The 26,713-nt window shown below is 40.3% G+C and overlaps 1 protein-coding gene across 1 annotated transcript in view; it reads left to right on the top strand.

Moving 5' to 3' along the window:
- Window positions 1-19,993, top strand: part of SLC9A4 (solute carrier family 9 member A4) — a gene marked incomplete at both ends in the record, with an annotated part of 60,555 nt that extends 40,562 nt beyond the window's left edge. The window contains 5 exon segments of the mRNA XM_080814383.1: window positions 1,909-2,070; window positions 7,520-7,616; window positions 12,279-12,410; window positions 13,546-13,633; window positions 19,638-19,993. Coding sequence (XP_080670509.1) covers window positions 1,909-2,070; window positions 7,520-7,616; window positions 12,279-12,410; window positions 13,546-13,633; window positions 19,638-19,993 — 835 coding nt within the window.
- Window positions 19,994-26,713: the final 6,720 nt, after the last annotated feature.

Here is a 26,713-nt window from a genome sequence, read left to right as displayed (position 1 = left end):
AACTCTGCATCTGAAATTAATGGTACACTATATGATAATTAACTGAACTCAAATAAAATAAGATTCATTTTTTAAAAAGGAAAAAGAAATAAACAAATAGGAGAGTAGTATGACCATACTTGGCTTTTGAAAGGCAAATAACAACAGCGATATGGAAGCTGAATTTGAGAGATACTGTGGGTGCGAGATGTGTAAGGGATATCCACATGGACGTAAGAATTTCATCCTGTAAACACAAAATAAGCCCCAGGTACTATGTTAGCTGTTTCATATATTGTATCTTACATGATCTCCTGAATCTCCTGTGTTAGCCCTATTTTGCTCATTTTGAAGATGAAGAAACCAACTCCAGGAGATCAAGTGACCTACAGCGGAACCTTGATTGAATTTAGGTCTGACTTTAGAGCCTCTTCTGTTTTCAGTGAACCACAGAGCTTTCAGAATCATAGGGATGAGGAACTAGCAGAAGGCGGGCATGGGAACTGGCCAGGGGCTTAAGGAGAGGACGGTGAGGAAAGACAGTTAAGAGTGACTCTCAGATTTCCAGATAGTGAGTCTAGGGGGATAACACCACCATGGTGAAATGTATAGACTAGTAGAAGAATGTTCAGTTAAATAATACGAGGGTGTGCAGAGGGGAAGCTGAATGAGGACAGGACTCTGAGAAGCTTCCATTCCTCTGGGATAGGTAAGGATGAGGAAGAGATTTGGAAGAGGCCTTTGGGGAGGCTGAAAGGGAAGCAGGTGTGGATCAGGTGGTGGAGGGCACAGAGGGAATGACCCGGCGGCCCATCAGGAGAATCCAGGAGGCACGTGGGGCACCCACCCGTGTTGAACAGTAAAGGTCAGGTGAGCTCAGTATGGAGAGTGTCAGGGAAGTCCTATGGGTGGGGCGCGAGGCAGTGGATTGAACAATAGACAGGAACAACAAACAGCCTCTCTTGAAGAAAAGCAGAAAACAAGAAGGCTGAGGGGTGAGCCCACTTGGAGCACCAACAGGTCTGGCATGAGCCAAACGTGGGTCCCAAGGAATCACAGCCTGCTAACCCCAGAGGAGGCTTGACTTATAAAGGATCCATCTACTTCACAGACCGGGAGACCAATCACCAGATAAGAAGGCAGCAGCCCGGGGAGTTCCTTTCCCCTCCGGAAAATAAAGCAGGCACACAAATTACTCTTTGAGTGTAAAATGATTGGAAGTGTTGAAAATTCCTACTCCAAACAAATGGTCGACTCCGAAGACGCCATATGCGGACATGCAGCTCAGTCTAATGGGTCAGCCAGAGGTTTGCTACAATAGTCAGCGGCCATCAGCGCCTAGCCTATTCAGCTTCCCCATCATTCAGACTGTCAGGATATGTGGGTTCTCCCCCCCACTGCTCCCTCTTGCATTGTCAGGAATCAAAATGATCTGCAGCATAATGGGCAAAACTACTGTAACTACTGGGCCATTTAAATTTATTGGGTTCTGGTTGAATAGGCCAGTATTACTGTAAGTGCAGCTGCCACTGTTGGGAGCTGTTAGAATGGAACATTTGTTCAAAAGGCTCAACCCCTCATTTCTTCTCTTACAATTGGAGCTGAGCTGGGCTGGGCCTCCCCCCGCTCCGCACTTAGGCATACTTTCTGCCCTAATTGCAGCTTGTCCCTCCCTTTTGTCTAGTTGATTTTCAATGTATTCAGGCCACTAGGTTATTCTTTCTTTATTAAAAAAATATATATATATAATAAAAATAAAATACAAAAATATAAAATTCCTATTATTTTTTAAAAATGTGTTCAAAGACTGAATTTTCAGCACTATCCTGGTGTTCAGAACAAAGTGAGGTAATTGTTTTAGGAAAAATACATGCTTCTATAACACGTACAGAGATTAAAGATGTCCAAACCATTGGTTTTTGTTTTTAGGTTTAAGAAGTTTGATCACAGATACTTACGGAAAATCCTAACCCGAAAGAACCAGCCCAAGTCCAGCATTGTCTCCTTGTACAAGAAGCTGGAAATGAAACAAGCTATCGAGATGGTAGAAACCGGGATCCTCAGTTCCACAGCCTTTTCCGTACCCCACCAGTAAGTCCCGTATGTCCTTTGACCTGGACTTTCCATGTCAGAATTCCTAGGAGGCACTAACTCATCATTTCATTTAGAGATAATACGAGGAGTGAAGAGGCAGAAATTTGAAGGAGGAATCATGGGAAAAGGATGACCCAAGTCTTGGCCATTAGGTCATTGGCCATTTGTACTTTGGCCCATTCTCAGCCTCTCTCAGCTAGTTTCTGAACATTACTTTCTAGCAAAAGTTGCGTGCTATAGCTGTATGACTCCTTACCTTGGGAAGGAGGGGCAGGTGAATTTCTAGAATGATGGCATAGTTTACAAGACTTTTTCTTTCTCTTTTTGATTAATTTCTATCCTTTAACCCATGCTCATTTGATTTTGCTAATTGTATACTAATAATAATATGCATTTCTCCCGCAAGTCATTTATTTCTCTTCCTGTCTTATATGAGGAGGAGAGACCCAATCAGCATCCTTTGACGCTAGCTGGGATTAGGGGTTGAGGGGTGGTAACAGGAGGTGTGGTGGTTGGTGGGCTAGTTACATTTACCTGCCAACCCCCTCCCGTTCCCCCTGCCCGCTCAAGGATGTCCAGGTTTCTTTCATGAAGAAGTTTATGAGGGATGCCTGGGTGGCTCAATTGGTTAGGCATCTGTCTTCCACTCAGGTCATGATCCCAGGGGCCTGAGATTGAGCCCCACATCAGGCTCCCTGCTCGGTGGGAAGCCTGCTTCTCCCTCTGCCTGTCGCTCCCCCTGCTTGTGTGCGCTCTCTCTCTCTGAGAAATTAAAAGATACCTTTAAAAAAAGGAGTTTCTGAATTGAGGAAAATTACTCATAATTTCTATAGGAGAAGGAACACTGCCATCCCATTCTCTTCTGTAGACACTTGATCATGAGCTCTAATTGAGTCTTCACATTTGAAAAGCAGGTTGAGATAAGAGCTAGGAACAGATAGCAGTAAAAAGGTCGCTAATGACTGAGTGTGATCTCGCATCCCTTACTTGCTAATGAATCAGAAACACTCTTGCCTTTCTTCCGAGGCCTGAGAAAAATCTCAAGTCCGGTCCCTGAGGGTATCTCTGTGTAAACAGAGAGCTTTCGGCCTTATTTCTCAGTGAGACTGTTTTTGTGGTTTGCTTGTTTGTTTTGGTTCTCCCTGTTGCCTGGCTTGCTTTAAGGAAACTTCTGATCCCAAAATGGCAGTGTGCTAACAAATATTTATCGGCAGTGCCATACGGAGCCATGTTAGAGCCTAAGGCAGAAGAAAAAAACAAAAAACAAAAAACAACTCAGTATTGTCAATCCTGTCTTTATTTAAAATGTTGATATTGTACTCATTGTGGGTTGTTTTCTTTTTTACAGTGACCTTTGTTTTCTGAAATACTGTGTTTGCATCCTACTTAACTTGACTGAGCTTTTTGGCATCATCTTGGGCCTAACCCTGTTCCTTGGGTACCTATTATGTTCCAGGAACTTCAAGCCGACACAGTCCCTGGCCTTATGGAGCTCAAACCCTAGTGGGGTCATGGCATTAATTAAAAAAAAAGTCTCACAAACTTACAATCCTAAAGTCTAGGGAGCTATGAGAGTGAGAAGAGGTGACCCTCTGGTCCCCAGGCATTTGACCTGCCCACTGAAGGGGGAAAGGGGAGTTACTGCCCTGCAGGAGGGCTGGATAGCTTCAGGCACCTTAAACCATTAGGAACTTCCTCAATCCATTTGCTTAGTAGTCCTGTGAGCTCTTGGTCTAAGAATGTAGGGGTGCTTATCTCAAATGAGAATCAGGCTGTCATGTGCTAAAACATATTTGCAATCTCTGTATTACGTTGCATTGGTCGTAAGCAGCCAGCCCAGCCTGTAACCTCAGGGCAGTTTCCAAGCCAGCTTTATCTGGAGGGAGCCTTTCTGTTGAGTTCATTAGTTTTTGGACATCGATTCAAGATTAGTAAGAGAGCCCAAGAGGTTAGAGACTCTTCCCCCACCCCCCTAATAGCCCAAACCTGTGAGTTAACTGGGTTAGGAGAGGAGATTCTTTTACCTGATATTTTATACAAGTTTAATCATATTTAAATTGCAGTCATTTGATCTCATCAGAAATCTGTACGACATCAAGCAAAAAGGAATTCCTCTCCCAAGATCAAAGCAGCTAATTTCTTCAAAACAAACCTTCATACAATAATAGGAAAAAGAAGTGTGTACTCAGCTCGCTTTTTATTATTCTGTATGAGATGATAACAACAAAATGCACATATATTTTTTTCTTTAGAAGTTTAAGCGATTGTTCTACAAGAGAGTTAGCTTTCCAAACTCTGTGAACCTCAGGAGAACACTATCACCAGAAGTTGTCAATAGCACAGAGCAGATGGCCTTTCTTCTACGGAATGCCCTTTTTTTTTCTTTTCTTTTCTTTTTTTTTTTTTTTTTGCATGGATTATGTTATTTGACCCTCAGAACAACCCTAAGGAATAGATAGAGTGTATACTTGGATTATTATTTTAAATGAGAGGCACCTCGTTTTACCAATGAGTAGCAAGCTTTTAGAAATACCAGACAATAAAGGCTCAAATGATTAAAAGTGTCAAAACTTTAAAAATATTTGATAAATATTAAATAGATATTAAAGTGTGTATAAAGTTATGGGTATAACAAACTACAACAGTAGAACTTCAAAGCATCATCCTTAAACGCTCCCAAAGAATTTTAACATGTTGTTTATTTAAAAAAAATCCATAAATTACTTTATTGTAGTTTAAGAATTTTTTAATTGATCACATATTGGCAGGTAGAGGCTTACATTTATGCTTCTTATACTGAAGACTCCAGAATGAAGATTCTGGTGCCATTTTCATTTCCATAATGAAACACGGTGTCATGTGGAGCCAGGCTCTCTCCTACACCACTCTTAACTCATCCTAAATGTTGGTAGTCTACGTGACCTTTCTAAAAAGACACAAGGAACCCACACACAGAGAAGAGCAGTTGAGTCCCATTAGTTTATCACAGGACGCATTCTTCATTCGCCTTAGCATACATTTCTTATGGATTTCGTGTGTAAAACTATCACAAGAGAAAGGGTTCTTTCAAATGAATCAAGGTATAATATTCGATCTTTTAGGAATTCATATCATGGCATGAATAGAACATCTACTAGATTTCATATTTATATTGCTGTGTTTCAAACTGAAGCGTCTTTTTACATTATTATAGCATCTGATTTAAAAAAGCTAAGAGCAATGTGAACCTTTTATTTAAATACATTTGGATTCAGATTTTCCCAGTCTGACCTTAATAGTCATGAAATTACTTTTATTTAAGGTGACAGAAATTTCCTTTATGGATATTGAATGGATGCTCCAGTCACAAGCATCTCTCAGCTTATTTTATTTTTTTGACCTAGAGATTATTTAATATTTGGTTTTTCTAAGGATTATATCTTTCTGTGCTCACAATATGATCATCTCAGGGATGATTTTGCTAATGAAGTGGCATGTAGAAAACTCAAGGTATCACCTTTCCTAAATTAATAATTCCTCTGTATAATTTCATAGCTGTCGCTTCTCAGTGTGGATCAGTGTGAGATAATGCCTTTGGGATCCCTGTATTACACATCTAGCCAACAGCCTGAATGGACCTTAATTAAGTCTAGTCTTTTCCAAAGTGGCCAATTATAAACTGGGAAGGGTGCCAAGTGAGACCTACTGCTATCTTGAGTTTAACTTCACTATTATCTTATGGTTTCTTTCCTATTTGGTTGTGAATATCATTATCAACATAGGAAATGTAACTTTTCAATTAGCTGTTTTTTTCTGCTCAGCAAGAGATTGCTTCCATAATAATAAAGGAATGTGTTCAGATTGTGGGAATGTGTAGGTATATCTCAATCAGAATAAATTTTATTTCAAGGACTTTTCAATAGTGAGGTTGAAATGCCCTGATAATAATGTTTAGATCACCAAGGGTGGTAACTAAATATCGATAGTGTTGACATTTGCAGCTTTGAGATATGGTAACTCTGATTTCAAGAATTTTGTATAAAGGTCATTAGTCAGTCTACAGATAGGATTGCTAAATAAATTCTGGCTTGCTGTGATACCTGGTATCTGAGTTCTTAATTCTTGAACATATTTTCCTAAATATTTTTTCTTAAAAATATTTTACCAATTGTACTTACAAATGCACAAAAAGTACTCACAAGATGTTCTTGCTATGTTGCTACTAATGTTTAGGAAAAAAATACTTAGAAAAAGTGGCCTGTATTGAAACCAATAACTACTGATTTCTGTGATCAATTATTGTAAGACCTTTTCCAAGCAGATAGTAGGATCTCCGTGCCTTTATGCACCGAGAAGAGCTCCAGCAAGGAAAGAAAAAAAATCAACATTCTGGGAGGTTTTATACCAAGATACTAAGGGAGAGGACAGTATTAAAAGATGTATTTAATTTTCTTTAGTTCTCTCTTTTTCGTTCTTATTTTCTATAGTGAACATATATTATTCATACAATGAAATGTTTACTAGAAATTTCTGCCACTAGATTGAAATGACTGAAATCAAATATATTTGTCACATGGGAATTCTGCACATAGCAATGTCATGATTTTGAAACCCTCAGAAGACAATTGTGCATTGACTGATAACCTGGACATGACTTGATATTTAAACCCTTTTGGGGGCACAGTGGGTGGGGGGGATGGGGAGGGCTCATGGTGAAGGAAGCCTTGGGGAGCTGGTCATGCGGAGGCAGAGAGCAGTCAACGGCTTCTAGAATCTCACAGAGTGCCCAGTGTCTCAGAGCTGGGCTGGCTTTCAGAATAGAAATAGTCCAAATATCCTTGTAAAATATGATTCTAGTTTCTTATAATTATTCTTTAACCAACGATAAAATTCCTAAAGGAACCATTCCCAGGTAAATGTACTCACAGAATCTTAATAGTCCCTTAGATCAGTGTTATTCAAAATGTGGCATGTGGATGGTGTTGTCTGTGAGCTGTTTGTCACCTGTCTGCAATGAGATCAGTGCAGACCTAACCATGAGCCAATCTTGCTGAATACTCTTATTTCCATTGAATCTAACAGTAAAACATTTGGTTCTAATTTTATAGTATCTTTTTAAACATTTATTTTTAGCAATTGATTTTTGTTGTATTTTACCAGCGTGTCTGCTCATTACAGATGTGGAGGGAAAAAATAACTGGTTTGTAACCACCTTCAACTCCTTTCTAAAAAATGAGTTAGAATAATTCCCACATAAAAGCTATAGGCAAGGAAACCATATTTTCAAAATGGTAAGTCAAGATGCATGTATTGTGTCTTACTAAACTTACTAACTAAAACAGTAGAAAAAATTGTGTTAAAATATGGGTTCTGGAACTTAGAACTCCCACATATATATTGACACTTTTGTGGCGCTCTTGCCAGGATATAAGAATAATGCTTGGCTTCCCTCCGTTGATGCTTCCAGGGCCCAGAGGATACACAGAACTAAAAGGCTTTCCCCGGAAGACGTGGAGTCCATGAGGGACATTCTGACACACAACATGTACCAAGTTCGACAAAGGGTGTGTATAAGCCATCTGACTTGTCCCATTGCCTGGCCTTGGAACCAGTCCTTCAGGAATAGGTTCTTGTTCACATTATCTCCTCTAAAGCAGCCTTCTGGCTAAACCATTTCTTTCTGCCTGATTTGGAGAACAGAAAGTTAATTGTTACTTTTCTGCTTAAAAAAAAAAAAAAAAATTGGCACATGTGTTGTAAAAAGGAATGCAGATCCAGTTGCTGGCCCTAGGGGTCAGGCTGCCCTAGCCCTGCAGCCTGGTACTTTCCAGAACCAACAGGTCTCCCTCTCCGTCCAGAGATGAACAAGTGGTGGAGCTCATTCACCACACCACAGAGAAAGATGGTACCAGGACGCCAATGATAGGCTCAATCCGATTGCCTGGAATAGAGTTTAGAAAATTGAGATGGTTATTGAAATGCTGAAAGCCTACTTTAGAGGAGATGTATTAGGTGTATTATGTTTTAATTTGGGGAAAGGGTATAGTCTGTACTACCACTTGGGAACTGGTGGAAAGTGTATAGTAAGAACATTCCTGGGGCAGTGGGTGAGTCCTTCTGAAATTTTGATGCAGTCAAATGACATTTAAGCTTGCAAAATCTAATTATGAGGTAGTTTTTGTTTTGTTTTATTTTTCCAGTTTGAGGATTCTATTGAATATGCTAATTCTTGAGTATGATATGGCTACAAGTAAATTCATTTGGGGGCCTTGGATTTTGTGACTATGTTATAGATCATAGTCTTGAGTGGGGCCAAAAAATTTCATCAGGTTAAAGCCCCTTAATTTCAAGGAGAAGATGTTGAGGTTAGGAGAGTTGTTTATTTGACCTGTTGAAGGTCACACAAGAAAAATCCAAGTTAAGAACCAGGTCTTCCAACTGTCTACCCAGTGCTCTTTCCATGACTCCAGCCTTACGTGATCCAGTAAAGTGAATGTTCTCTGGCTTCCTGTTTTGGAAAGGTCAGTGATTAAGGGGAATGTGTCAGCAAAAGGCTCTGCACCTGCTGAAGGAATATAGGTCAGCATCAATCATAGCAAGCTTAGAGTAAATTCAAGAGCTTTCAAATCATTCCAAGTGAAACTGTTTCAGTAAGACTATCACATTCTGATAAATAGTTAGATAAATTCTTAAGAGCTTCCTGGTTTGAAGAATGTCAGCTGGTTTCTTGGGGGCCGAACTCAAAGACAGGCTGAAACTCAGCCTTTTCCTCATGTGGACAAAGGTTGAATTTAAGAAAAGGTCCAGAAATGGAGAGCAAGTTCCTGGGACTCCAACCCAGCTAAAATGAAGTTAACCGTTCTCTCTTTCTTTTCTTTCATGAAGGTTCCCAGACAGCCAAATTTCTTCTTTCATAAGTACACCTGTTTAGTCTGTCCTCCAGGTTTCTCCCATCTAAGCTATATAGCATCTTCCCTTCTTACTGCCCCCAAATAAGCAGATAGGTCATAGAAGGTCAAACGGGGAGAATATAAATAATAAACAGAAGGGAGTTTCAAGCCCCTAAGTTGGCTTTCACCTCCACTTTTGTTACTTTGACAGAGTAAGCCTTATCAGTCCTTCCCTTCCTATCTCCTTTCTCACCCCATCTTTTATATAGGTCATGTGACTCCCCTTTTCCCTGTGGTCCTCTAGCCCTCTTGAAAGAAAAACTGCTCTAGAGATACAATGCAGGACACGTGTTTCCTTGGTTTCTGGTGGGTGATCTACAGTTTTGAGGATTGTCACAAAGGTGACATCTGTTGTCTCTAGCCTGGGTGGTAGGTCACTGGACCTCATACAGTGTAGGGCTGATGGCTGGGGCATTTCTCACGGTCTCATCTCAGAAGAGGCCATCTTGGGAGTCAGGAGTCACTTCAGGGCAAGGGTGGGATGAATGCAGTGTTCAACTCTGGGGATCCTGATTCATAGTTGATCTGGAACTGAGCTGGTCCATCGCACCTGGGAGGGCTCTGGCCATTCCTGCTTGAAGCCACTCCCCTCAGCACGCCCAGTATCAGATTGTCACTGCTGGACAAGTTAAGAACTAGCCTCTGGAAGTTCCCAGTGGGACAGCCCTCTGGGATACAGAAGCTCTCTCCAATGTACTGGGAATGGAGATGGAGAAACACTCTCTTTAAACATTCAAGGGAAGAAACTGACCTCACCTTAGTCTAAGGATAAGTCAGAGGTTGATGGGCAGCCCCCTGGGGTGGCCTAAATGATCAGGTCACACTCAGAATTCTCACACACTCTCAAAGAAGGAAAACAATTTATTCAACTTAGTTCTCTTCAGTCAATATTTAATACACATCTACAGCCTTTTCCCATAGAACACAAGTTCTAGGGGGAAATACAGTCTTTCAGCAACCACCAGCTCCTTCGGTAAAGGGCTGGACTAAAAGAAACAGAGGGAAGGAAACTGCGTGTACGTTATATGCATAGGACCTACTATGCTTCCTGCAGACAAGCAAGGATAAGCACATGGGTGATGTGATATCAGGTGAAATAGAACAAAAAATGTCCACATGTTCCTCAAAGTACAGGCTTCAAGTCAAGGTGTAGGAAATTCCTAACAGTAACATGCATGTGTATGTGTGTATATATATATACACACACACAGACACTCATATATAAGTGTGTGTATATAAACATACTCACACACTGACTTCACTTTTGCATGAATTTAACATTGATAAAAAATTATAAGTTTGTCTTGGGATTCTAATACTCAGTTTTAAAATGTTTCTGTGATAGTGTCATGTGTCATTCCTTAATATCTCCATCCATACAGTGAGTGCACTGAAGTTGAGGTTCATCATTAGTGACGGTGGATAAGCGTCCATATTTCAAACATATTTCAAAAATTTAATTTTTTGCCAGGTTTTTATCAGATTGGTTAATTTGTCAAGAGTGGCTTGTAAAGATCTCCTATCAGGAGATGGTGAAAGTTGGCTTTACAAATTCTTCATCCTTCCCTTGGCCTCCAACCTCTGCCTTCTATATGGAACACCTTTTAGACAATTGTCTGTTTTACGAGGCTTAGTTAGCTAACAGATAATGAAAGCCACAAATCTACTTAACTGGCTGTATAGACACTAAAGACAAGCAATAAACTGAAAACCAGTGAACCAGTGAGGTTGACTTCTTTCTCTTAGTCAACCCCTCTTTGTTACAAACACCCCCTTCTGTTCTGGCAGGAAACTAGACCATCCCCTATATTGACCAGGCAAGGGTCTATTATAAATCTGCATAGTAAGTACAGAGAAATTTAATTTCATTCATATTTTATGAAGATGAATGGAAACATAAGTATTAGTATTCTTTCCTTACACTGGAGATCATCTTATAGTATCTCCTAGAGTATGTGCTCCCCATTTAGGGAACCCTTAACCTGGACGATGGAGTCTCATCTCTTGGCAGGTTGTCCCTAGGTGCTCTACCACCCCCATCCCACCCCATACCTCTGTCTCATTTCTCACCATGCTTTGAATAAAGTACTAAATTCTCCTGTGGTAAACAAATTCCCAGCTCTGCTCCAGTAGGTCCCCCTCTCTCCCATCACATTTTTTTCAGAGTTATGTCTTATCTCATGTGTTCCATCTTCCTGAAGGGAACATCTACTCATCTTTCAAGAGTCAGTCCGGGCAATGCAGCTTTCCCACGCAAGACTGGATCAGTGCCCTTTGCCTGTACTCTATGAATCCCTGCAGACCCAATATCATAACACATAATATAGTACATAACAATACATGCTTGTTTGATTCCCCAAGTAGACCACGAGCCTTATGAAGACCGTTCTTCAAAATTATCCATTTTTTAAAAATCCCGTGCTTACCATGGCACACACAGAACAATTGCCCTTCTGATATTGAATTGGAAATCCTTATCACAATTTTCATTAACCAGGAGTGCCAGGACCTGTAGTTTGAGTCTGTTACCCAGTGAGACTGGTATAGTCACTGTTGCACAGTGAAAGGTACAGAGAGAAGAGATTCCAGTTTAAGTACTTTGTAAACATTTGAAGACCAGCGTTGCTCTGTGGTTTAAGACAGGTTATCACTGGCCTGGTGAGAATAAGGAAGAAATTTTTTATAAAGATAATTGTTTCAGTTTGAAGGACTACTCTTTAATCTGCAATTATGTCTTTCCTACATTTTGGTTGGGAAAAAAACCTCTTCCTTTTTAAACTAACAGTGATGATAATTGGTTGATTTTTTTTTTTTTTAAATGTGGCTTTAACCGGAAAAATGTAAGAATAGCAACCTTAATGAAATTCCCAAAGCAGTTTTGACATTTTCCTCATCCATTGGATCCAAACATTCAGTAAGCACTGTACAGGCATAAAAAACACGACCAAGGAAAATGTGTGGGTATGGGGCAGCTGAAGTCCATGGGTATCTCAGGGCAGGACCACTGCAAAGATACAAAAGAGACAGTATAGGGGGACAGCAGGGCTGTGTGGGCTGGAAGGCATAGGCTCCAAACCACAGCTCTGTCCTGGTACGGTGGCCTCAGTCACAGGCCTTTCTTCTCGGGGGCCACCACTTGCTCCCCTGTAATTGAGGCAAATGCTCAGGTGGCCTCTTTGATGTCTTCTTTCTCTTAGTTTGTGATATTTCCATGGACTCTGAAAGCCATGGTGGTTTGGAAATGTCCTGACGTATTTGACATTATTCCTTCCGCAGACCCTGTCCTACAACAAATACAACCTCAAACCCCAAACAAGCGAGAAACAGGCTAAAGAGATTCTGATCCGCCGCCAGAATACCTTAAGGGAGAGCATGAGGAAAGGCCACAGCCTGCCATGGGGAAAGCCGGTAAGGTGGGGTCCGTGGACACACCTGGGAGCTGTGCCAGTCCCTTTCCCAGGCCTCCTCCGTGACGGCCAGTGGTAGTTACACAAAACCAGCACCTTGCTGTAATACAACAAGTAATACAAAAGCAAGAGGGCACAGGACATGAGACAACATCCCTCTGGGTCCAGAGCTTTAGGGTTCGTGGTTAGGGTGGGCCTCCAAGATGGGTCAGTGTTGGGAGCACACTCTCTGGGCTGTGACTCTAGATCAAGTGTCACGGTGGCCAGGTACTGACCATAGGGGAGCCTCCATGGACTGGGGCCCTGGGGTCTAGGAAGCTTCTTTCTCTCCCAGAAAGATCTAGGGAAGGATCAGTTCTTACCCAGACTCTTGGGCTCGTCTTCATATTACCCATGGTGCATCTGTACTATGCTATTTGAGGCCATATCAAACAATTTCACTGGAACTTCCGAACAAAGGTTACGTCTGGATAGATTCTAATTTCTACCCTAGTCTCCGTAGCTCAAATGTAGTGATAATGAGGAGGATAGTAATAATAGCACTAACCGCCTGAACAGCCGGTTAAGTGACCTTGTTCAAACATTTTAGTTACACACTTCATCATTTTCAAAATAAAATCAAACCAAGTATTCAACCTGTGATCCTGTAGGAATGCTTACCTTAAGCACACAACTGACGAGCTAACATTAAGAGGTACCTGTAAACTTCCTAGCGATATCGTGTTTACAAATACAAGTGAATTCTAATGTTTTACTTTATCCTCCTAGTTGGCTTATCCCACTTAATCATAATTAATCCAATGAATAGAATACATAGATCTTCTGACCGTGGACTAAATACTCTTTATTTTTTCCTATAAAAATACAGCCCAATAACCCATAATTTTGTTTCCCTTAGTAAAAAACAAATGCTTTCTAAAATAACATCACCCAAGGAGTTCCCTTATAGGAGGGAAAGGAAACACATATTGAAGGTTGAGGCGTTCTGTTGTCTTTAAACCAGAGGGACAGGAGTACAGGCGAGCCTGTAACTTACATGAGATGCCCAGTGTGGGCCTGTGGCTCCCACTGTTTCCCATGGGACAGTCTGAATTGCAGACTCACCTCTGCTTTTCCTTTCTGCTTCTTACCCACAGGCTGGTACTAAAAACATCCGCTACCTGTCCTTTCCCTACGGCCACCCTCAGCCCATAAGAAGAGACCCGAAGGTTGCTGATTTCACAGGTAAGCTGCCTGCCTGGCTGTTCTTTTCTTTGTGCTTGGTTTACAGACACTGAAATTTGAATTTTTTGTCATTTTACCTGTCATAAAATCTTCTTCTTTTAATTTTTTTTTCAGCCCCTTATAAAGGTAGAAACTATTCTTTGTTCACAGGCCATATGAAAAGGCAACAGGATGGATATAGCCCAGGGGGGATAATTTGCCAATAAAATGGGCACTCTTTGCAAATATTTGAAAAATTTTAACTCAAATTAAATATTTGAAATATTTAAAAATTAGCAGGATTCTCCAAAGTTGGTTAAGTTTTACTAAAATAATTTCATCAAATTTACAGATTAAATTTTTAAGTAGAATTCTTAGAATTTTTGAAGCTGTCTATTATTCTAATAAAGGCCATTATTATTGTATATGTAAAATGATTCTTTATGAGCAAAAGATGATATATAATATATAATATGCCATATTATCTATTTAAATTTTTCCAAATTTTTAAGGCTTAAAAATCGATTAGAAATTCAAATAAGCTAAATGTATCAGATTTTAGAATTCAATCTTTGAAGAGTGAATATAATTATTCTTCAAAATGAAACTTTATTTTCTTCTGATTTAAAAACATGCTTGATATAAAATAAAAATCAATCAGTAGGAAAAAGTATAAAATAAGAAAGGTAAAAGCACTTGAAACCCCAACAGCAGGATATAATCACTATAGAACATTATGATAAGCATTCTTCTATAATTCTGTCTGCACCATCCTGATCTCTACCCTATCTGTACCTGATAAAAGAAAGAAAGAAAAAAACACACAGCATCATATTATCCACAAAATCATTGTGTCATTATTGTTTTGGAATTTTTATAAATTGTCTAGTATACTCAACCATCTACTATAGACATATTTCCATTCAATTGATATGAACTAAATAATCATTTTTATGAGTAAATAATAGTCAATTATATAAAATCATCCTAGCTTAGTCAGCCAAATCCATATTAATAAATATTAAGGTATTTTGTTTTTATATGTAATATGAGCAATGATACATAATAAGCTCTTCAAATCACTTGTGATTTTTTTTGCACAAATAACCATTTATTGCCTTAGTATGTTTTCTTAAAGCAAAATTTGGGGGTCAAAAGCTGCACATATTTAAATTTACCCTCACACCAACAGTCTATGAGAAGGGTCATTGCCAATCATTTCACCATCACTCAGACTTCTGAGTAAACTATGCTGTGATAGGATAAAATTTATATACTATATATTTTTTTAAAGATTTTATTTATTTATTTGACAGAGAGAGAGATCACAAGTAGGTGGAGAGGCAGGCAGAGAGAGAGAGAGAGGAGGAAACATGCTCCCCACTAAGCAGAGAGCCCGATGTGGGGCTCAATCCCTGGACCCCAGGATCATGACCTGAGCCTAAGGCAGAGGCTTTAACCCACTGAGTCACCCAGGCACCCCAAATTTATATACAATATTAATTTTTATCTGAGTCTGTTTCATTTTTAGTAAGGTCAAATCTTTTCATATTTTTGGAAGCAACGGCATTTCTTCTTGGGAAGTTTCTGTTTCTGCCTCTGGCAATTTTTTTTTTTTTTCGTTTCCATTGTTTGTTTTGTTAAAATGAATTAGAAGAACACTGTTTAACAAGGATATTATCTATTGTCTCATGTTTGTTGCCCATGGTTTCTCTTTCGGTTTCACATTTATCTGTTAGTTTTTAGATATATTCACCGTTCAGAAAATTTTATTCCAACCAATCAAATCTGCTCCATCTTCCACAGAAAAATTAAAAAACGATTTACCCAATGTTTTTAAACTTTAATAATTTAACAATTCCATTTAAGTTTCAAGCCTTTGAGATATATCTTTGTGTAGATTAAGACAGAGACACCCTTCAAATTGGTTTCCAATGGCTGTGCACCTGCCCCAACCGCATCTTTTCCTCCAAGTTGAGATGCCACCTTTGCTGTGCTAAAGTCACTTATCCTAAGAGAGCTCTGGGCTCTTCAGTTCTGTTTCACTGATCTAGACATCTATTCCCAGCGCACCCTCTGGAAAGCAGTGTCATTTTATATTATGAAAGAGCTAGTCCACAAACAAAATAAACAAAACAAAAGAGCACCATTGTAGAGTGTACAGTCAATTAATTTCTAACAATCTTCCTGGTACAAATCATCTGGTGCTATTTATATTGTTTGAATGCATAGAAAACATGAAATTCTCATGGTCATTTCTTGTGATGGACATCAATGTCACATGCTCCTGTAGCAGGAGACCACCACATAGCAATCTCACTTGAGCAAAATGTGAATTCCTCAATAAAGCATTATTAACAAGATACAGTAGAATGTTAAAGAAATACTATACCTTACAAAGTGGGATTTATTCCAGAAGTGGGGGTTGTTTAACATTTGGAAATGTGTCTACATTATTCACCAGATGAATAGGTCAAAGGATCCGATTCTTTGAACAGATGTCCTAAAAGGCATCTCACTCATATTTTCCATAAAAATAATAAAATCCTAGGATAATATACTTAGGACTTATATGAAGAAAACACAAAAGCCTACTTCTCCGTTCTCTCTCTAAAGAGGAGAGTATTGATACCTCCTACACAGACCAGTGTTGTCCTGAGACGAAGCCAGTCAACGCATACAAAGCTCCCAGAACCGTGCCTAGAATCAAGTAAATGAGAAAGAAATATTACCCATTATAATTAGTACTACTGAGGAACATCAAAAAAAAACTTGATGTGGGTAGCTAGAGGTGTTCTTGCAAAGAAAGACACTTCAGAATTGCCAGTTGAACATGAATTCTTCCGGGAATGAAATGAAATCTTGGTCCAATGCAGTATTTTTCCTTCAACTGTGTACAACAACTCCTTCAACTGGCTCAAAATTTTTATTAGGTGAGCAAAAAATAGTGGTTAACCTAGAAGTCTGAGAAGGTAAAGTAATGAAGTGGGACCTATTTTTAAATTTTATCAAGTTTTTAATTTTAATTCCAGTATAGTTAAGATACCGTGTTATATTAGTTTCAAGTGTATGATATAGTGATGTAACAATTCTGTCCCTTACTCAGTGCTCAGCAAGATAACTGTACTCTTAACCCCTTTATCTATTTCACCCATCCCCCCACCCACCTCTCTTCTGGTAACTACATTTGCTTTCTATAGCTAAGAGTCCGTTTCTTGGTTTACCTCTCTCTCTTTTTTCCCTTTGTTCATTTGTTTTGATTCTTAAATTCCACATGTGAGTGAAATCATATAGTATTTGTTTTTCTCTGACTGACTTATTTCACTTAGCATAATACCCTCTGGATTCTTTCATGTCATTGCAAATAGCAAGATTTCATTCTTTTTGAAGGCTAAATAATATTCCGCTGTATGTATATACCACATCTTCTTTATCCATTCATCAATCAGTGGGCACATGAGCCGCTTCCATAGTTCGGCTGTTGTAAATAATGTTGCAGTGAACATAGAGGTGCGTATATCCTTTCCAAGTGGGACTGAATTTATCAGCTATCCTTAATAAGTTTCAAAGCATTATAATAATCAGAGTTAGACTGAAATAATTCTCAGTGTGTCTCTGGGCACAATTATTTGAATTCACATTCTCTCCAAACTTGAAGTCTTTCTGCACCAGGACAAAACAAGGAGTGGCCAGAGGGCTTCTAGGGGAGAATATGGAGGGAGAGAAGGCATCCAGCCCACAGTCCCTGGGTAATCAGGCTGTAACTTGGGGAACATTCTCCTTTCTCACTGTCCCCTTGCTCTCCCTTAGTCTAGATGTGGCGGGGGGTGGGGGGGGCTCCACATACTTTTCCAAGGCTCTTCTGTAAAAAGCCAAGGCTCACTTGGTGTTGTAAGTAGAGAACTCCTTCTTAGACACTGACATCCTCTGCTCTGAGACTATTGACAATCCATGTGGATTGGGGAAGACGAAAGAGTTTTGGAGATGGACACACAGCAATGCAAATGTACTGAATGCCACAGGACTGTACAAAAAAATGGTGACAATGGGGAAAAAAAAGGTTAAAATGGTATGTTTTACCAGAATTAAAACAAAACCATGAGGAAAGGGAGCAGAGAGGGTTGCACCCAAGTTCTAGGTCTCTAAACAGCAAATTTTGCATGAGATGATCCATGGTCATCCCCTGGGTATCAGGCTCTGCCTTGCCCTGTGCAGAAGCACTTCCTGTTTCTCCTTCACCCTGCCCCTGGGTGCCAACATCCAGAAGCTAAAGTGGAGGATAGAAGAATAGATGTTCAGATTCTGCTGCAAGGTCTCCATTGATCTCTCCCTGGAGCTGCCAGCCTGGGTGTTGCCGGCAGGAGGTTGTGCAATTGGGACAGAGCCCAGCTCCCAATCTTCCTCCTTCCTCTTCCCCTTTCCTCTGGCTTCTTCCTCCCCTTTTGGACACATCTACTGACTTAAGTTGCATGGAACCTTGTAAGTTGTCTGTTCAAGCCTCTTCCTAGGGTTTGAAACCTATAGCTATAATCTGTGTGCTGATGCTGAACATACACTTAGAAGGAGGGGTAGGAAACCAGGAGGGGGCAGAGGGGAGGGACAAAAGACCGCTCTTGGGGGCAGAAGCATCCAGGCCATTGTTTTCTTAGGTAATATTCCAAGTACCAAAGGATCAAGAGGAACTTTTGTTCCAGGCCAAGTCATGGAGCACAAATTAAAGGGAAGTAATGAAAAAAAATGGACAAATATTCTGAACTAATTTTTTTAAATTCAAACAATTGATTCCTGTCCCCACTCCCCTCAACTTCCAGGCTACGTTCTGAGGATAATTCTATCACATTTAGAAAAACATTAATGAACAGGTTATTTTAAATTTTTCTGATGGCTCAACACATTTTGTCTTCTGTATACTTGTGTGCATATCTGTTCTAACTGTGGGGTTTTTATTTTGCTTTGTGTTTGTTTTTTTTTAAGAGGGAATAAAGAGTAGGAGAAATAACTCTACTTTCAGATTTAAATATGAAGTTCTTAAAACGCTTAAATTCTCAGGAGACTCAGCCTCTTTACCTGTGAAATGGGGATGCTAACTATACTCATCTCCAAGGCTTGCCATAAGGGTTAAATGGCATTATAGATGTAAAACAGTTAGCACAGTGATGGGTGCATGGTGAGTTCTCCATACAAGGACATGTCCACTATTATCATGGGCTGTCATGTGCCAGCGGTAATCTGTTCACCTCTGACTTCCTTTGAAGGGAGGACATCTAGTCACTGTGGCTTTGCCACACATGGCTATCTGCTGTGGCTCTCTCCCACCCATTTCTCCAAGACTGGCTCTTTCAAGGTCAAAGGGATGAAACTCAGATTTAATGCTTTCTGGTAACCACCAATTCAAAAGCAAACCGACCAGGGTGCCTGGGTGGCTCAGTCAGTTAAGTGTCTGCCTTCCACTCAGGTCATGATCCCAGGACCCTGGGATCAGGCTTCCTGCTCAGCAGGGAGTCTGCTTGTCACTCTCCCTCTGCCTTCCCCACCCCTACCACTCATGCTCTCTCTCAAATAAATGAATAAAATCTGAAAAAAACAAAAACAAACAACAACAAAAAATCCAAACCAACCATGTTCCTATCACAGTTACCATGAAACCTTCAGTTAAACATTCGTCTCTGACAACACAAAGCATCTTTGTGCCTTATGGCCTAATGCCTATGGCCAGTTGATCTGATTTGTGAAACAAAACAAAACAAAACAAAACAAAACAAAAAGAAAACCAAACAGAAAAAAACCACTCCCTTACTTACCTGAAGAAGTCTAGCCTGATACACAGGTTTCAGTGCGTTTCTGTTTATAGCCCAGCACATATGCTTCTGTTCTGTGCCTTCACTGGGGCAGGGAAAGTCAAACCAGTGACCGTGAGAACTGGAACCTCAAGGACTCTGTTTCACTCTGAGTTCTTGCCATCCCGATACAGCGTCCTCTCTGACCTTCGGTCGTGTTCTTTCCTCCTCTTGTCATATTTTCCTAGGTGATGACAGCAGCGATTCAGAACTCCCATCCATCATGTTCAAACCACACCCTCGAACAGGGACACTTCAAGAAAGATGGCTGACACAAGAGATAATCCCAATGAAGAGTTTACCCAGAGGAGGGAAGCCATACCACTTTGGGTATCCAAGAAACACAAGCCAAGAAGAGCATGGTGGCGCAGGGAGAAGGGAGGCACTACGGCCCAAACCACTGTTCCACGCAGTAGATGAAGAGTTTGAATCTGGAGAGGAAAGTGAGGAGGAGGCCTCAGCAGGTGGGTCCCGGTGGTCAGCGGAGCACAGACCCAGCAGGCAACATCGCAGGTCCCACAGTCCTTTGCTCCAAAGAAAATAATTTCATCATCCACAGGATTGTCTCCATGTATTTCAAGAGTCCATTTTCCTGTTATTGTGGAAGAAAGATTTTCCAAGTTTTGAAGAGAGCTACTAAGTTTATTTTTCAGAAGCTATTAGACATGTATCTATTAGAGAAAGGGGGATTTTTCTGGAGAATGACTTGGAACAAATTTGTAGGCTCTGCTACATTCTTGGTTGGTGTACTCTGCAGATGAATTCCCTGAAAGTGATAAATATTAATTGTCACAGGGATTATTGCTAAAATTCCCAAGAGTGTGTGATCCATGAAATTCATTGAGATACAAGCATGATTGGTCAAGTAATTCACCTTGACTATCTGCATGTGCAGCTTATAATCGAGTTAGAACTGGAAAGGGCCTGGGAAATCGTCTGGCCCAGTCCTCTGTGTTTACAAATAAAGACGCCTTGCCCAAGGTCCGTGGTGAGTTGCTGCTTTCACAAGCTGGCTGTACTCTATCCAGAGAGAATGCATTCAATTTTCATTTTGATGTATACTATGTGAGAATTACACTTCTGGGGAAAGGTAAAATTTGCCACAACATGGCTATATTTAATCAGTAACAATAATAAATGGATGGGATATGTACTAGAGGATTAATCTGTGAACCATGGGCTTGTAGTCTATTTTATAATTGGAATATTTATTTTAAAAACAAAATAGCCATACACAGTCCTTAATAACGATGACACGAGCAACAGGTATTTATTAGACATGTAGTTGTAGGCTGTGATACTGTGCCCTAGGGTTTGAAACTCTTTCCCAATTTAATTTTCCATCCTCATCACCCCCAGACTTGACCTTGAGCCTCACAGTCCAGATGGTCTAGCTCACCAGCTTTGCTAGATGACTTTATCTTTCCTCCCTTCTTGCCCTCCCTCCCTCTTCTCTCTGCTGGCCACCTGTAGATGAACACATATTTATTTGTTGTGCGAAATGGCTGATCTATAATAAACAATTAAGCATACTACCCTTGATCATTGCTATATTTGACATCTCTAACCATCGCCAAATGATTTAATCATATACATCTTTAAAGGATGCTTTCTGATGCACCCTGCTCCCTAGACCTGCCTTGATCCCCTTACTCAGAAGCAATGAAGTGATCTGCTTCCTCCTGGGTGTTCCACATCACTTTGGTGTGTTACAGAACTTACTTAGGAATTGCATGTATTCCTATGTGTGTACATCTGATGTGGTCTGAAGGACAGGGGGGATAGTCTGTTCATTTTAAATTTTATCCATTCATCAGTTGTGTTTTTATGTCTTGGATTTACCCTTTTTCTATTCTTTTAGACTTTTCTCCATTTTTTTTTGTCTTAGTTATTACAATACATGGTGGATTATCTATTAATGTTGGGGCAGCAGTGACTTTTTTTTTTTTTTTTTTCGCCTCTGAATCTGAAATATAAGACTGCTTCTAGGTTGCCTAAATATTTTAGGTTATATGTTACCAAGTAATAGTAATCAACCCAAAGAGACAGGAGTATGTATAAAAGCCAGGCGTCTCTGGGTTTGGGTTGCTGTTGTTGCTTCCCCGCCCCCCCCTTTATTATTGTTCAAACAAACAAGCAGTCAAAGCAATAGAAAAAACTTTATGCCCCATGAGAGGGAGTCAGTGAGTCATTATCTTCAAACCGTAGATGAAGATACAGAGACAGAGTAGAAGCATCAGAAATCACCTTTCCAAAGCCATATGCAGAGCTGATTCTTAAGATTCGTCTGGGTTCCTTGCTGGATTCTCCACATAACAGAAATCCAAACTATGAAAGTCCCTTCCCAGAGTAGCCAGCGAAGTCTAAAGATTAGTGGACTTCATGTAATTCTTCTGTTTTCTCTGAGATGTTGCTTCCATTTGAGAGTGGGATTTAGTGAATAGATGGGAATTTGCCCCTTTTATTGGTAGAAAACATCATAACTTTGTTAGCCCCAAGGACCTCTGGTCATCTAGATACTGTCTGGCCCTGGTTGACTGTGTCAGGAAAGTGGGTCTGGAGTTCCCTCCTGCAAAGTGTGACATATTGAGGGCCCTCGTGGTCCAGGTAGCTGGTAGACTTGGTGAGCTCATGGTGGAAATGGTGGAAATGGCCTCTTTCCACAGTCATCCAGTGTGGTTTCCAAATGCAGTGCGACCTGATCTTCATCCAACTGGTGACAGCCTACTCTGGGGATTGGTTGAGGGTCTGATCAATACCCCAAGAGTGCTCTTGGGTATGGGTTTCACATTATGAATTTTTCCAACAGGCACCATGCAGTGCAGCAGAGAAAGTTCCCTTTTGAGTGTTGAGAAAGATCCGCTTCTTTTTCCCCTCACAGCTCAGGGAGAGGTCAGAATCCCATGAGGGCGCTCTCCTGGGCCCAGCAGCACCACAACTTCTCCACCAGGGGCAGAATTTGCCCTTCTATCTTCAACCTTGAAAAAGCAAACACACAACCCACAGAATCCTACCCCCCCGCCCCGCCCCAGTGTTTTTTTAGTTTCTCAAAACTGTTCTTATTGTTAGCCTTAGTGGACTTAATTTTAGTAAATTCTGAAATTCGGTAAAGTAGCATTTCCTTTTCTTTATCCTATACAGCAGCTTTCTACCCTAAAGGTTTCCCACATGTTTGCTGGTGTTTGGAATCTGGTAAATATTTGTACACACCCCACCCAAACCTGATGGGATGCTATGGGACCTCTCCTGTCTTTCATCACCTGCTAAAAGAGAAACCTTGGCTGCAGGAGAGAGTCTGCTATGACAGAGTGTGGATGGCATTCTGGACACTCTATTGTGCTTCCCTCGTGGTTTTCTCTCTCGGGAAGGCCAGATACTTCTAAGCTTCTCTTCTGAGAAAAAGTTAAAGGGTCATGGGAAGTAGGGCTAGAATTGCCACTTGAATTCAGTAATAGAATTACCATGCCTGGGTAGAAGAGGTGACTACTACTGCTCAGGTCTTTGGCCTACATCGTTGGTTTCAGCCTATAGGGAAGCTCCTAGAACACTTCCTCACCTCCTCAGATGTCTGCCACTCAGATCATTTAGATTTTTAAATTTATATAGTTAGTTCAGCGCTCAGGCTCTGAGGTGAGGCCAATTTCAGCTGTGGGACTTTGGGCAACCTAGTTATCTTCCCCAAGCTGAAATTTACCTATTGATAAAATAAGATAGTTATTTAATCTACCTCATCATTAAGGATTAAGTTAGGTAATATTTGGAAAATTCTCAGCTATGTTCTTGTTTTATAGTAAGAGCTTGATCATTAACAGCTATAATTATTTAGGCAAAAATGTAGGTACTCATGACAGAGGAATATTACATGAAGAGGTATAAATAACACATCTGAGACTTTTCTGAGAGGCAGTTTGAATGACATAATAGAGGACACTTGGGGCTATCCATCAATCTGTAGCAAAACCAGAGATCAGGTCTGGATACAGATTCATGTTTTTCCAGCAAAGCTTATTTAATTTTTTTGTCATTACCTCAAAATTATTGTATTTCCTTGTTTGGGGGGATGGTCACCATGGCACCCGATCCTAAGCATGGCTTACTCTCAAAGAGACAATGAATTTAGAAGACCTACCCCTGCATATCATGACAGGTACCCAGTGAAGAAAGGGAAAATTTCTGTGTTGGGGAAACATTCAATGGGGTTTAGCTCCTTGACTTGAAATCTTTTCTCTAAAAGACCTTTGCTCTGAAAGAGTGGTTATTTTTAACTTATAAATATTAACTAGTGAAATAAGTGTTTAAGGACTTTCAGCACGGTAAAAAGTAGTTTTTATTGTGTTTTGTAACTTTCTAAAATTAGGGAAAGTCTTTTTTTTTTTTTTTAATAAATAAGGGCAGTGCATGTGTTTGTATTGTGTAGGGTTTTTGCAAATATATTTTATTGACAAGTAATACAGGTGGTTTCTTGTAGTTTTGATTTTTTTTTTCCCTGACTAAACTCTGTCAAATATCTTATTTCTAACTCCTCCTGAGAAAACCCAGCAGTGCAGACAGAAAGCTTCCTTTTAGGACATTAGTCACTGCTAATTGTTAATTGGGCCATAAGCCGAAGGGAATAAAAGAGATGCCTGCATCAGTGCTAGTCACTCCTGTAATTAGCAAGTGATATGTTGTTTCATCTGTGTATAATATTTGATTTAATAAATTCTTTTTCTTTCTGAGACTCTAACAAGCTTCCAAGCCAAGGGTGCTCCAAGTGAGTATGGCAGGTCAGAAATCAAAATTTCCATTGTCCGGCCTCCTTCATGTTAGGGCTCATTCAACAAAGTAACTGGAGCCATGTTGTAAACTGAACGGAGATGGTCACTACTCTGTTTACAGACACAGTGATATAAATCTTGAATCAAAATGGGTGGTCCTAAAATCAAGGCGGATACTCTGTGTCCTAAGAGATTAGTCTTGAATAAAACAGTAATATTAGCCAACATTTATAGAGGGCTTGCTATACGCCGGGCACTATTCAAAATGCTTTACTATAGTTGGATGCAATGTCACCCCATCTGAAAAGAAAGAGTACAGCTTTAGAGTGATTGAATAACAGGTCCAAGGTCTCCCTGCTTCCAGCAAAGATCTTGGAAACTGAGTCTATTTGTTTCATAGCCATTGACCTAAACTTTCTCCCTGAGGAGAATTGAGAATTTAATTTTTTTCTCACTTGGGAAAGATCCAATGGGAAGAAATGGAGGACTCCCATCCTACAAAAAAGGAACTTGGCTAGGGCAACTGAGTGACTGAGTGGTTAAGCATCTGCCTTTGTCTCAGGGCATGCTCCCAGGGTCCTGGGATCGAGCCCCGCATCGGGCTCCCCTGTTCAGCGAGAAGCCTGCTTCTTCCTCTCCCACTCCCCCCTTCTTGTGTTCCCTCTCTCTCTGTGAAATAAATACATAAAATCTTTAAAAAAATTAAAAAGGAACTTGGGTTTAAAATGGACAAATAAATACAGTGGAAAGTGATGTGATTTTGAAATTCTGTTTTTTACAGAGGGTGGAAAGGGGTTAGAATGACTGACTTCTGAAGCATTCATCTAATATTTAAAGAGATACATACATTCCTGGTAAGCACTGTACCATTAATTGGAAACAGCACGTGCCTGGCTTTTTACTAAGAAGTTTTCATTTTTGTTGTTGTTGTTGTTTTTTAAAGATTTTATTTATTTGATAGAGAGACATCCAGAGAGGGAACATAAGCAGGGGGAATGGGAAAGGGAGAAGCAGGCTTCCCACTGAGCAGGGAGCCCAATGCGGGCTCAACCCCAGGACCCTGGGATCATGACCTGAGCCGAAGTCATACACTTAATGTCTGAGCCACCCAGGTGCCCCCTAAGAACTTTTCATACACATTTTTAAAAATTAAATTCTCAGGGTGCCTGGGTGGCCCAATCGGTTAAATATTTGCCTTTGGCTCAGGTCATGATCCTGGAGGACTGGAATTGAGCCCCCCAGTCAGGCTCCCTTCTCGGTGGGGAATCTGCTTCTCCCTCTCCCTCTGCTTGCCACTTCCCCTGCTTGTACTCTCTCTCTCTCTGTCAAATAAATAAATAAAATATTTAATAAAAAATAAAAAATGAAATAAAAATTAAATATTTATAACAATCTCATGAAGTTGGTGTTATGATTATTATCCCCATTTTACAGATGAAGAAACTGCGTCTCAGAAAAGCTTTCACCAAGGACACACAGCCGGTTCAGGTGTGCATCAAGGGCACACAAATGGTGCTCGCTTTGGCAGCACATATACTAAAAAAAAAAAAAAAGGGCACACAAATGGCAGTGTGTTTACATGTAGAGCTATCTGACTCCAAAGCCACTAATTATACCCACTAAGCTATAGCAACACCTTCATCGCTGTTGTAAAGAATACAGAGTCACCTAAAATAGTGAATTTGCCGTCTACCACCATCATTTGAATTTTTGAGATCTCTTCACTACTTCAAGTCATAGTTCTGGTCTTATTTATACACTGCTGCCACAAAGACAAGTTTCCTTTCTGTTTGGCTTGATGTTCATATGCTAATTGAAGCTAACAGTACCGAATCATTGCTTCCGGACTCTTGGAATAAGCATAGTGAACAGAGAACATGAATTGTCCTTTAACTGGTTTTTATAATTTGAGTATTTTTATTCCTATCGGAGTTTATCTTTCAACAAATGAAAATACTAGAAATAAAGTCAGATAGAAATTTTCAAAATAAGGGGTCACCTGGCACCCTGGCCTTGGACCAGTGGAAAAGGAAGGAAGGCCCCACAGTGTTTCATTTATTTTGTTTCCTTACAGGAATTTTTCTAGGTAACTAAGAGCGAGTGAAACTAGGACTCTGGGTTTCGCCGGTGTACTGTTTCACTGGTGAAGGCTGCCCTTGTTTTGAGTTTGTGCTTGTCCTGGACCTGGTTCAAGAGGCAGCCCTATTATCTAACTATGCCATCTTTCAAAGGGGTTGTGTGTATGGGTAGAGAGGATGTTCCAGATGTTCTTCTAAACACAGAAGTTAAAAAGCCAATCAGAAAGAGGAAAAGAGGATAAATGTTCTGCCCTCCGAAAAGGAGATACTCTTAAAACAAGAGGACAAAGGACAGGTCCTCGCCCAGGGATACGCCCACGGGAAAGGCACACAGAGCTGGGCAGTCCAAACCAACAGTCTTAAGAGCATGGGGTTCAGCAAACAATGGTGGCTGTACTCCACCCACACCCCTGGAGCTGAATTTCAAGT

The sequence above is a fragment of the Martes martes genome (genome assembly GCF_963455335.1).
Source record: "Martes martes genome assembly, chromosome: 9".
In the NCBI taxonomy this organism is placed as follows: domain Eukaryota; kingdom Metazoa; phylum Chordata; class Mammalia; order Carnivora; family Mustelidae; genus Martes; species Martes martes.
This window is presented reverse-complemented; position numbering and strand designations above follow the sequence as displayed.